The 12,955-nt window shown below is 56.3% G+C and overlaps 1 protein-coding gene across 1 annotated transcript in view; it reads right to left on the bottom strand.

The window, feature by feature from the left end:
- The window catches only part of AJAP1 (adherens junctions associated protein 1), a 115,620-nt gene that overhangs the window by 56,202 nt on the left and 46,463 nt on the right, over window positions 1-12,955 (bottom strand). The window contains exon 2 of the mRNA XM_041769811.1: window positions 3,432-4,249. Coding sequence (XP_041625745.1) covers window positions 3,432-4,249 — 818 coding nt within the window. The remainder of the gene's footprint in view (window positions 1-3,431; window positions 4,250-12,955) is intronic.

Here is a 12,955-nt window from a genome sequence, read left to right as displayed (position 1 = left end):
ACATCATCACCATCATCATCACAATCATCACCAATCTCATCACCATCATCATCACCACCATCACCACTGCCATCATCACCACCATGTTAACAGCAGCAAACATGTAATGAATAGCTGTTATGTGCCAGGCACTGACTACCAGGCATATGCTATCTCACTTTATCTTTGCAACATTATAAGATCGTTAATACTATTACTCCCACTGAGGTACAGAACAGGTAACCAGGTTGTCAAGTCCACACAGCTAATACAAGATAAAGCCAGGAATTTGAAGGCAGACACTCTTAGCCACTACACTAAAACTAGAAGAGACTTCCCAATCACTCACTTACAGGGAGGTCACTGGGAGAGGGACCATTTGATGATTCCAGTAGCTATTTCACGCAGTATTAGCTCCTGAGGGATTTCAGAGTGCCCCAAATCTCTAGCCATCTACTTTTCTATGCCCACTGATATCTGTGTTCTGGACAGATGGGCAAACGTAACTTTTCCTTTCCAAATACCTCTCTCCAGAAGCAAAAATAAAAACTCACAACTCCCCAAATCTGATTCCAAAGACATCTCTTTGGACAACAGAGCTGACTTAACAAATTCTTCCTATCACTTTCCAAAACCTTAACTCTGTCTTTTGGGGTATCCTCAGCAGTGAGGGGGCAGAGCTGGGTGTGTCTCAGATGAGAAGACTTCCGTGTCCCTGGTGGCTTGTTGGCCCCTGACACCTGCAAACTTCTCCTTGGACTCATTCTTGCTGGGTACAGAAGCACCTGGGCATGTGCTTGGTGTTGTTCTGCTGAATCCTCATGACCATCATTTGGAAGAGATATTTCTAAGCTTTAATTTTTTTTTTTTTTTTTTGATGAAGAAGATGAAGTCAAGAGAGAAGAGAACTTCCCCAGGGTCACACAGCTACCTGCAGGAGAGCCCAATGCACAGGCGGTCTGTGGCCTGCAAGCACATAGGGCCTCCTAGACCACAGCTCTGGGATCTCCAAGGCTACTCTTACGGCCTTAAATCTGTTTGAGAAGAGTGAGCAGCAGTCATGCTCCATGAAGAGTTGGGAGCCCCGGTCTATGTGTGGTCACTGCCAGGACAAGCAGGGACTTGGCTTCGTGGGGCTTCCGCCAGGGCTCTCAGTGCCCGGGCTTGGGCCACTTATGTGGGATCCGCTGGACTGTGATGCACCGAATTAGAGGCATCAGCTCAGCACTTCCTGTCTTGCTTTGCCTTGGCCTGGATGCTGAAGGCTGCTGGCGTCCTTTCTCAGCATCCAGCATCACTTCCCAGAATTAACATTTCTCTGCACTAAAAGCAAACACACATATTTCCCCCCACCCTTTAAATTTGTTTTGCTAAACAAATTAATCTAGCACCAGATTATATTATGAAGAACCATAAATCTTTTCCAAGATAAGCATCTGTCGAGTTGGATTAGCAACATCCAATGTACTGTGAATTAATTTGCTAAGCCTTCTAATGCTGTCCCGAGCATTTAACTTTAGTAATAACAAATGTAATTTGGAATAAATGGGAACTTGTTTTCTCATCCGTGCCTATATAGTAAGTGACGTATGTAGAGGGGATGACAGGAAATGAACACAGCACTGTAGTCTATTATGATGATGGCTTGCGAGCTTATTGAGGTAAAAACAAATGCTTTTGTAAACAGCTTTCAGGCATCTGGCACAGACAGGATGAGCTGCAGGCTGTGCGTCCATAGGTTCGGAACAAAGGCCACCCGGAAGATGGCCTGCGACCCCCTGCAGACCTCCTCACTCCGTGCTCCAAGCTCACAGCCTCCAGCCCTGGGCCTGGCCCCTGGCTTTGAGATGGAGTTGGGTTTGCTTTCATAGATACGTTGCTCTCTAGGGAAGAATTGCTCATAATAAAAACTGCAGTTCTCTTGTCCAGGTAAAGGAAGTAGGTCATCGAACAAAAGCCACCCACTCTGTGAAAACCTATCCAACTCCTGACTATGGCCAGACGCAGAGTCCAGTGCTGATGAGGCCTGTAGGAAAACCAGAGCACCAATGCTGCCGACTGGCCCTGGGGAGCAATTGTCTTCTTTCTCCCAGGTCCCAAAGAGGGTCTGCCTGGAACCAAGGAGCCCTGAACCCTTAGGATGTGGAGAAGCAAACAGACAGGGGATGGAGAAGGCCACACGGCACCACCACCCCTTCGTGCTGATATCCTGTAATCTGCATCCCATTTTAAGAGCTAGCAAGTGGGCAGCCCGGGTGGTTCAGCGGTTTAGCGCCGCCTTCAGTCCAGGGCATGATCCTGGAGACCAGGGATTGAGTCCCACGTCGGGCTCCCTCCATGGAGCCTGCTTCTCCCTCTGCCTGTGTCTCCGCCTCTCTCTCTGCATCTCCCATGAAAATAAATAAATAAAATCTTAAAAAAAAAAAAAAAAAGAGCTAGCGGGTACCGCCGCTTGTCTGGGATGTGCAAGCACAGGCCCGACCTGTGAACATCCTGGTCCTGGTGGGGCGTGGGGTGGGGGCCTGTTCACAGTGGCACAGGGAGCCAGAGGCAGGCTGGAACATAGGGGTCCTGGGCTCTGCATCTCCCTCAGCCAGCCGTGGGGCTGGGGACATTGCTGTGGCTACCCCTGATGGGACAAGCTATGGCCTGGCAGATATTCAAGGGCTACTCCTTCTGAAGCAACTGGAAGAGGAGGTAGAGGAGAAGAAAGAAAAACAAGAACTACATTGCAGTGGCTACTTCGAGGCCAGGAAATGTTAACCGTCCTATGCACCTAGAATAACAGGGGGAGGAACCAGAGCCATTTGTCCTGACCCCTGTCCTCCAAACACCTGTGACACCATCTCCAGAGAATACACTCCCCAACCTGAGTCGGTGTGCAGAACCTCAGCGAAACCACAGGAAGTTCTTCCTTATACCTGACCTCAATCTCTTCTGCTGCTTAAAGGGATCCCTAATCTGGCAGTCACTCCTCCACAGGGCCACACCCTTGCACATTTCCAGAGACTCCACATGGGCCCTAATTACACCAGCAGCTGTGGCCATATCTTATTCCCAGGCTGGCCCAGAAGTCAAGGCGCTGCCATTTGGGAAGATGTGGCCCTGTGCCTGGTGGGGTTCAGATGCCCGTGACACTGGCAAGGCAGCCACCACGTCCTCTTCTAGGCCACCACTAAAGAGAGACCCTGTCCCATCTCCCTTCTACTAGCCACACGCCGGCTGGAGCATGACTGGAGCACAACCCACCTTTGCCAGGACACACAAGTCCCTGGACGCACATCCCCCCTCCGTCCCCAAGGCTGCCACCCAACTGTCAACACTTTTAGTTTTTGCCACCGAGAAAAAAAAAAAAAAACGCGTCCCGGGGCACGGCTCGGCATCCTTCGTGAGCCACACCCCCATGTCCTCCCACCCCAACGGAACCCCAACCAGAAAAGAGGCGGTTGTACCTGAGGTCTCCCCCAGGATCCGCGGGGGCTTGACGTCTTCACCATCGTCTCTGCTGGGACTGGTGGAAGGCTCCGTTGTGCTAACCCCAACCGGGATCCTATTCCTGGGGCCCAGGGGCTCCGTGACCCCCTTAGTCTGCAGCGTCGTGGAGGTGGCCACGGTGGCTGTGGTGGTGGTGGTGGCGGTGGCCACAGTTGTCTTCCGCGTCTGTGAGATGGAGGCCGTGGTGGGGCCGTAAAGCCCCGGAAACGTGTTGGCCTCTGGGGCCTCCTCCTCCCCCGTGGGCCCCCAGGCGATGAACTCCGTCTCCGTGGTGGGCCTGCTGCCCCGGAAGTCAAAGGTGTTGAAGGCGGCCCCCTGCACGTGCAGGTGCCTCTTTCCCCGCCGCAGGAGGGCCTGCTGGTCCGTGGCTGCCCCGGCGCCCGCCGCGGGGGACGGGGACGACGAGGAGGGGCCGAGGGAAGGGCTGGATTTGGCGGCGGCCGGGGGCCTGGCGAGCCCCCCTCGGGGCACCAGGGCGGCCACCTGGTCCCTGGGTCTGTGCGCCCGCTTAGCGCGCGGGCTGGGCATCTGCCCGTGGCTGCGCTCCACGCGCGCCGGGCGCGGGCTCCACACGGGCACGGGGATGCGCGCCGCCTGTCCGCTCTTCAGACTCCACAGCCGGGGCGGCCGCTGCGGTGGCCGGGGCAGGAGCCGGAAGTCGGGGCCCGGGCCCAGGGACTCACACGACGGCAGATCCATGGCGAGCTGAAACATGGCTATGAGTATCCAAGCATGGCTTCCTAGGGAGCAGCCCGGCCAGCGGATGGACATGGAACTGCGTGGAAAAGAGAGAGCAGCGTCAGGGGGTGGCGCGGGGCGCAGCGGCCTGTCCCTCCACCCCCGCCGGGGCACCGGAGCGCTCTTCTGCCGCCGAGCGCTGATCCTAACTTCAAAAGGGAAACCGAAACCCTCCATTAGCCGACCGCACGGCCCGTGCGGGTGCCACTTCATCAGCATCTCAGAAGCACCGTCCCCATGCACCTGCTCCCAGGAGCCGGCTCCCCCGCCTGCACGGCCCATCTCGCCCCGGGAGTGTGCAACGCACGCGGCGGCCGTGACCCGGGAGGGAAACTGAGTCTCAAAACCCCCAACTCGGCCGACAGGATGATCTCAAACACCTTCTGCGACCCGCTCAGCTTCTGGCCTGAGTAAAACGGAGAAGTGGTGAGGATGTGTGGTAAGAGGATGGCAGAGCTGGGAGCTCGGTCCATCCCCTGGGTCCAGGGCTGGGCTCTTTCCTCTGTGTCACAGAAGTGACCGGCCCGAGGCGGCTGTCTCTGAGCACACAGCCTCCCCTCCCCGAGGCCCGGAGGGGCGGGGGCTCCACTCTCTGTGGGGCTGAGCCCGCTGGACTTCACAGGGGGCACGAAGGCCAGGCATCTGCTGAGCCCCTGCCCCACGGTGTGGTCCATAAACCCCACTACCCCCTCCTCAGGCAAATGTGCAGGCTGCGGTCTTGGATGCTGTACGCTAGGAAAGCTTCTTATTTTTGGCCTCCTCTGGATTTTGTTCAGGAAAATGAGATCTGCTGTGGATAAGCTGGAAGTTTATCGATGCGCCAACTCTGCCCAAGTGCTGTTCTGTTGACATTTCGGCTTTCCCTATTTATCTTCAGCGCAGGTGCCCTCTGAAACCGCATCCCCCACCTCCTCAGCTCCAGGCAGGGCGGGAGGAAGGGCAAACCCCACAAGACCCAGGAGAGTGGCGGGGGCTGCAGGGAGGATGAGGCCAGGTGGGTGCACGGAGCATCACGTGAGCATCCAGAGCATAGCAGCCAGCCACGTGGAGGGCTGGGGGCCCCGGGCCCACGCTCCCTCTCCCACCAGCTTAGGTAAGTGAGGACCGGGCACAGGCGCCATTCAAAGTCGGTACTTGTCACCGGCGTCACGTCTGAAAATTGACACGGATCCAGGACGTTAGTGACTACTGTGGGCGGGGGCGGGCGAGGGCGTTCGGTGTGCTGAGCCGCCAGCCTGAAAAGCTGCTCAAGACCAGCCCTGTAGAAAAAAAGGCTTGGCAGTTTTTCTTTATGAGGTTTCGCGTGACTTTAAAAGGGAATAAATCAGTGAGTGAGCAGTGTGTGGTGTGTGTGAGTCATGTGTGCATGTGTGCACGGGAGTGTGTCTCAGGATGGCGTGTCGGCCTGTGTGACTGCTGCTGTGTGATAGTGCATCAGTGCCTGTGAAAGACCAAAGTACAAGTGTGTAAATGTGTGAGTGTGTAAGAGCATAAGTCTGTGGGGGCTGTGTGCCTGTATGTCACATGTGCATGTGTGTGTGTGTGTCTGTGCAGGTGTGGCCGAGTGTGGAGTCTGCATGTCTAGTGTGTGTGTGTGTGTGTCAATGAGTGTGCAAGAGTGTGAGTCCATGGGGGGGTGTCTGTGTGCTTGTCTGTTATATATGCATGTGTGTATCTGTGCGGGTGCAACCAAGTATGGGGTCTGCATTTTGGTGCACACATGTGAGTGTGTCAGTGTGCAAAAGTGTGAGCCTAGGGGGGGTGGTCTGTGTTCCTGCCTGTCATATATGCACAAGCATGTGCATGTGCAGGTGTGAGTGAGCATGGGGTCTACATGTATGTCGGTGTTCCTGTGAGTGTGTCAATGAGTGTGCAAGACTGAGTTTATGGAGGATGGTCTGTGTGCCTGTCATATATGCACGTGTGTGTGCAGGTGTGGCTGAGCATGAGGTCTGCCTGTTGGTGCTTGTGTGTGAGAGTGTGTCAGTGAGTGTGCAAGAGTGTGAGTCTATGTGCCTGCCTGTCATATATGCACACGTGTGTACGTGCAGGTGTGGCTGAGTGTGGGGTCTGCCTGCCGGTGCGTGTGTGTGAGTGTGTCTGCGTGTGAGCTCCCTCCTCATTCTGCACTGAGCCCCACGTGCCTGGGCTGCCTCTTCTCTGGTGGGTACTTAGGCACGTGCCATTCCCTGCCTGTCATCTGGATGTTGAAAGGAAGAAACTTGTATTAATGAACGCTAATTACCGAAAAGGACTAATCCCCAAATAAAAAGGGCCCAGTTTTTTAATCAGAATGAAAGTGCTTTGCTGCAGAAATTAGGAATCGCTCATTATGCTAATGCCTCTGCACTGAGTTTCTGCCGGTGTGCAATTTCTCTGCACAGCCAACCAAGCCCCGTGCAGGGACCCAGGCCACTGTCACCACACACAGAAATTTAGGTCAGTGTGAAACATCCCCATGCACATGGTAAGCACAGCTCCAGGGCGACCACAGGTGGCTCAGTGAGGATGGATGATTTAGACCCTCTGGTTCTCTCACCACCCTGCACATTTGGATGGGAGTCCAGGTCCCAGGGAACTAACACTCCTTCAAGCAAGAGCGATGCCTCAGCCCAGAAGGCCCCACCTAAGGCCCACCAGGCCCTATCAGGCCCTGCCAGTTATCACTAGGCCCCACCAGCTACCACCAGGCCCCACCAGGTCCCACCAGGTCCTACCAAGCACCACCAAGTCCCACCAGGCACCACCAGATCCCACCAGGCCCTACCAGCTATCATCAGGGACCACCAACTACCACTAGAACCCACCAGGTACCACCAGGCATCACCAGGTCCCACCAGACCTCACTAGGCTCCACCAGACCTCACCATGCCCCACCAGGTCCCACCAGGCCCCCCAGGTCCCACCAGATACCACCAGGCCCCATAAGGCTCCACCAGGTATTACTTGGCCCCACCAGGCCCCTCACACCCCACCAGGCCCTGCTTGGCCCCACCAGACAGGCTGAATGAAGAGCAGCCACAGGCAAACCTGTGTGCCGTCGGTACTTGGAGAAATATCGCCCCAGGAAATGAAACCCGCCGCACCTCAGCCTGTGCCTGCTTGCCTGCCCCAGCATAACTTCACACACAGGATATTTCTGTCATTTTTCACCAATCATGAGCTGTAATTGGTTACCATAGAAACCCCCTCATTTCCACACCGCCCGGCTGTTATGCAGAAAAACCAACCGATGGCAAGAGCAGGGAGAGCTTGCTTTGTTTCTCTTCGAGTCCGGCTTCTTCCTTCTTAAAGTGCTGGACTTGTCAGAGAGAGACTATTAGGAGGGCAGGTGGACGAGTGGGGACAGAGCCTCGTCCTCACTGTCAGCGTCGGGGGCAGAGAGAGCCCCTCCTTAGGGAGGCCAGGGGCCGATCCTGCAGCCCGCAGGGACTGGCGGTCTCTCTAGGGGAGCCGAAGGTCCCAAGCCCTCTGCTCTGTCACCAGAAGTGGCAGCCCATGTTAGTCTGGACCTTCATGCTCCAGAGATACACACAGGGCATCCTGGCATCAGGGGGTACATCCCATGTGCAAAGACCCCATGGGGGGCAATGCGGGCCCTCTCTCTCCATCCTTCCAGCTGGCCCAGACCCGGCACCGCTCTGCCCTCTGACCCAGTCCAGCACACCCCAGGAAGGTGCTGGGGTGCTGTCCGCCACTCCCATGGTGGTGAAGGACCTCTCCCAGGTGTAGGAGTGAGGCCCTGAGGCTTCCAGCACCACCACTAGCCGCCAGACCTGCCACGGGACACACCAGGGAGGCCAGGCCACAGGGTAGACAGAGCGGATGCCAGCTCCCCCAAAGCTTGGGGGCATCCACACGCCCCTTGAGGACATGCGCCCTCATCACACCGATGGGGACGGTCACAGCACGAAGACAGGTCCAAGTGCTGCCAAGGATGTAAGGAGATAGGGATGTAAAATGGTGTAGCTGCTACACAAAACAGCTCAGCAGTTGCTCCAAGACATAGTTACCAGTTGCGCCAGCATTTCCACTCTTGGGAATAAACAAAAGTCCACACAAAAAGGTGTGCACGAATGTTCACGGCAGCAGTAGTCACGAGAGTGGAAAGTAGAAACAACCCAAGTGTCCCTCAAGTGGATGGACAAAGAAAACGTGATCTGTCCCTACAGGGGAACACTCTTTAGCCTCATAAAGGAAGCAAGCACCGACACATGCTTCAACATGGCTGGAGCTTGAACACATTACATGGTGTAAAAGAAGCCGATTATGTCAGGTTCCACATCCTTTGAGTGTCCACGCTTATGAAATGCCCAGAATTGGTGAATCCGTAGACCACTGAACTGCACAGTATGGAGTGGGGTGAACTTAGGGTATGAAGATTGCAGCTCAAGAAGGGGATGCATGCAAGGGTGGACCGGCCTGGGGTGGGTTGCAGGGTGTCTAGCTCCTGGCACGGGTGCGGGCACAGGCAGGTGGGAGGAGGGAAAGGGTGCCCAGGCTGCAGCCAGCATCTGAGCTGCCAGCAAAGTGCAGAGAGGGTGCCCTAGAGACCTTTCAGGCTTGTGTGCAGTGCTCACGGGCGCTTGGGCTCGTCCAAGTGCCTGGCCCTTTGGCCCTCAGCCCGCGTGGGGCAGCATCCTGGCCCAGCTGTGAGGAGTGAGCACCCCCACCCCCACCCAGCCACGTCCACATAGGGGCCGCAGGACCATCCCTCTTATTTTCTGGTTCATGGCTTTCTTGCTTTTCCCCCTTTTAAATTTTTATTGAAATCTTTTTTCCCCCTAAGAACACTTCCCTATGATTCAGTGGATTGAGACTGAATTCGCTACCTTCTATTTTCTTCACAGAAGAAAACTGCGGTCAATTAGGGGAGAGAAAGACTTCTTTCCCACTTATGGTCACACGGTTCCCCAGGGGGCTCGCAGGGAATGCTTCCTGCAAGCGGCTGTCTCCCACATGCGAGGGGCCCGGGCCAGTGAGACTCCGCAGGGCCAGGAGCTCCTGCGAGCCCTGGAATCTGGCCACGGGGACGACGGCACCGCCCCCCTAGTCCCAGGAACACCCCTGCCCCCACAGTGTCCGCTCTTGAGCTCATCATCAGCTGGCCTGGGACACAAGCCACAGTGTGCATAACTGTTGGATGGAGAAGTTGGTTCCCGATGGTTTGGGATGGTGACTTCCTTAGATGTGTCCCATCCCATCTCCTCAGGCTAGGAATCAGGTGAGTTTTGAAGAGTTACGAAGAGCGGGTGTCCCCCAATGCCGTGTGCTGTGCTTAGTGACCTGCTTCCCAAAATTAGCACAAGAAAAGGGGAGGGAAGTCACTTTTCAGTGGAGACACCTGGCAAGCAGGACCTTGGCCAGTGTCAAGGTCACATCCGTGGTGGTGAGTCATGTTGACAGCAGGCGCTCCTGACGTGACGTGACAGGGAGGGCAGGGCACCTCCTCCCGAAACCCGTCACCCAGTCTCACCACGAGAAAACCGCCAGACAAGTGCGGATGGAGGCACATTCGGCAACATCCCTGACCAGTCCTCCTCGGAACTGCCAAGGTCATCAAGAACTAGGTGAGTCTGAGAAACTGTCAGCACCAAGACTGAGCCTCAGGAGACGTGACGCCTACGCGTCATGTGGTGCCCTGAGCGCAATCCTGGAAGACTAAAAGGAAGTCAGAGAAAAACCGGGGAAATCCGGACGAAGTGAGGGATTTCACGAATGGTCACGAGCGGTGTTTTTCCCTAGTTAGGACAGACACACCGTGGTGATGTGAGATGTTAGCCCGACAGCGGCCTGGGGGCGGAGAACGCAGGATTTCTATCTGCTTTTCTTTTCTTTTTTTCAATTTCTGTATATGTAAAACTATTCTGAAATAAAGAGTTTACGTAAGCAAACACACCCACAGAAGTGGAGGGGGGCCGGATCAGGAGGCGTCAGGACAAGGGGGTCATGCTGAGGGGTGAAGGTGGACTCACCTTCACGGGCTCCCCGGGGACCCTGGGTCCCGGGTGAAGGGACGTCCACCTGCAGGGATGGCCTGGGTGGGGGGCACCCACAAGGAGCACAGCCTCATCACCGTGTCTCCTCCTGATGGGACGTGTGCTTTCCATCAGGTAGAGAAACGTGGCTTTAGGTGAAAAGGAAAACCCTGGTGTCTGGTGAGGAAGAGACCCGGTGACCCCTCGGTCCCCAGCCCCCCGTTGCTCCAACTTCTCTGGCACAGAGACCCACACAGAAGGGGCCAGCAGGCTGCCTCCTCTCTCCCCATCACACGCTCGGGAGGCTTTCACCCGCGTCCCCGACTGCCAACGGGACGTGTGGCGTCTCCCGCTAGATTTCAGGAGCAGAGACCGCTCCCACTCGGGGCAGGACACCGCAGCCTTGGCCCAGGAAGGGAGCAGACACACATTCACACAGTCTTCTGGAAGGCAGTCGCTGGTCCCATTTTCCTAATGAGAGAAAGGGAGCCGTGACTCACCTGAATGATTCCCCAGCCTGTCGTCATTAGTGTCCTGTTAGAGCCACCCCTCGCTCGCCTTACCCTGTGACTTACTATGATTACAAGCATCCCTCTCTTTCAGGAGAGGTGCTCTGGTTGCCCATGAGGCTTTCATCTTCGGTGGCCCCATGGATGTCAGGCACACACGTGATACTTGATCCACGGGGAAGGAGCCGTGTAGGAGCCATTCATTCGCGTGGGATAGAAACCTCCAGAATGACAAGAAGTTTTTGGCTACTTGCCTGCTGCGAGGCAAGGGGGCCTGGGGCTGGATTCTGGGGTCTCTTAGCACCCTCCCCTGCTGGAGTAGGTCCCAGCCCTGGGTCAGGTTCCCGGGGTGGCCCAGGGATGTGCGTCCTGCCCGCGCAGGGGCAGCCAAGGGCTAGCACCCTGCAGAGAAGGTACTCGCAGGCAAGTGGCCTCCTCCGGGGATCATTACAAGGCAAGGGTGAGAGGACTCTGAGCATGTCCCAAATGTGTGTCCACTAGCTGCTCTACTGGTCTTTCCGCTGTACCCAAATCACAGGAAGTCCTAGCTGGAAGCAACAAAGACAGTCTCTGCTTCAGCCCACCCCAAAGTGGGTGTCTGAGCCCCCTCGTGCTTGGGAACCGAGCGGGTCTGCCCACCTCAGGAAAGTGTTTTGGGTCAGGCTCGTGTGAGAAGCAGTGGACAGGCCAATGCAACGCCAGTTTCTTGACAAAGCCAGTTCTCTTGAAGTGTCTGTGGATGGGCATTCTACGGGCACCATGCTACCGAACCCCTGTCCCATCCCAAACACTCCAAACACTCAATACTCACATGATGACAGCACAAGACCCACCAATGAAGGGGCCTACTCGGGGTCACAGAGAGCTGGCATCAGACCCAGACCCCGAGTCTAGGACTCAGGGACGTAAGGTCCCAACAAGCCCAGACCTGTGGGACTAGAGACATGATAAGAAAAGTAGAGGGAACAAAACCTTCGTGACCTGTGGCCTTTGGGAGCTCCACCCCCTTGGACCCTATATGCGTGGTGGCTCCGCCCAGAGGGGGTGGGCCCCAGACCTCCCCTCTGGGCGGAGCCAACACGCATATAGGGTCCAACCTCTTGCAGTCCCAAGGAATTGCCTCACATGCTCCTGAAAATGATAACCCCTGGCACCTCTGCGGTGCCCTGTGGTTCATGAAATGTATTTTATGTGTCAGTGACGTTCCCCTGGGAGTGACTTTACCCCGGGGGGGACATTCAGCAATGTCTGGAGATGTTTTTGGTTGCCAGCATCCAAGGGTGCTACTGGCATTTAGTGAGAGCCCTGGGATGCTAAGAACACCTTATAGGGGATAGGACAGCCCCGTGTCCATAGGGCCAAGGTCAAGAAGCCCTATTGCCATGTTCCATTTGCCCCCCCCAGGGCCTGATGACAGGGGTATGAGCATCTTTATCCCAAGAGTAAAGAGGCTTAGAGATGACCCACCCACTCAGGCTCCAGAAGGAGCAGGAGATGGTGGAGACACAGGGGCTCAGAGCCTGCTGCCCGGCTTCCATCCTGGCACTGCAATATGCTGGCTGCGTGAGCTTGGGCAATTCACGTGACCACCCTGTGCCTCAGTTTCCCCAAGCCTCAGGTGTCCCAGGATCCCATTGTGAATCCTTTAGGCTTAGCTCCCCATGAGCACTCACAGGCATTGGCCACAAGCCCCCCACTTCCCCTGAGGCCATCAGGGATGCCAAGGGACCCTCTGCCCTCCCCAGGAGGAGGAGCAGAGTGTCTGCAGGACTCGGAGGTACGGGGGATGTTCTCGACAGCCTTCGCAGGTGCCTGAAGGAGACTGAAGGATAGCAACGCGCTGGCGTTCTGGTTGCCTGGGCAACGTGCCCGCAAGCATTCCGGAGGAGTGAAGTGGTGACAAGCAGTGGGTGGGTAGCACCGTGGGTGGGAATGTTCTCTCCCCAGGAGTGGGGAGCAGGGCTTCTGCGAGTCTGACACACAGCCCTGCTGCTGCGGCCAGGTCCCCAGTGCCCTCCACTCTGCTGGGACAACAGGCAGGCCATCCAGGACTAGTATGTCCCCTCGGCTCAGCTCCGTCCCTCCTACATCATGCCTGTGTCCTCTCTGGGTGGCACTTTGGATGTGGCCAGCACCTGCCCCAGCAGCTATGCGGTCTCTCCAGGTACCCTGCGCCATACCTCCCATGCTTCCTCTGCAGGTGGGGACAAAGATCTAGATAGGCCCCCAGCCCAAGCTGGCCCATCCCAGGAGACA

Source organism: Vulpes lagopus, chromosome 10 (genome assembly GCF_018345385.1).
Source record: "Vulpes lagopus strain Blue_001 chromosome 10, ASM1834538v1, whole genome shotgun sequence".
NCBI lineage: Eukaryota > Metazoa > Chordata > Mammalia > Carnivora > Canidae > Vulpes > Vulpes lagopus.
The sequence above is the reverse complement of the archived record's forward strand: the minus strand, read 5'-3'. Positions and strand labels throughout refer to the sequence as shown.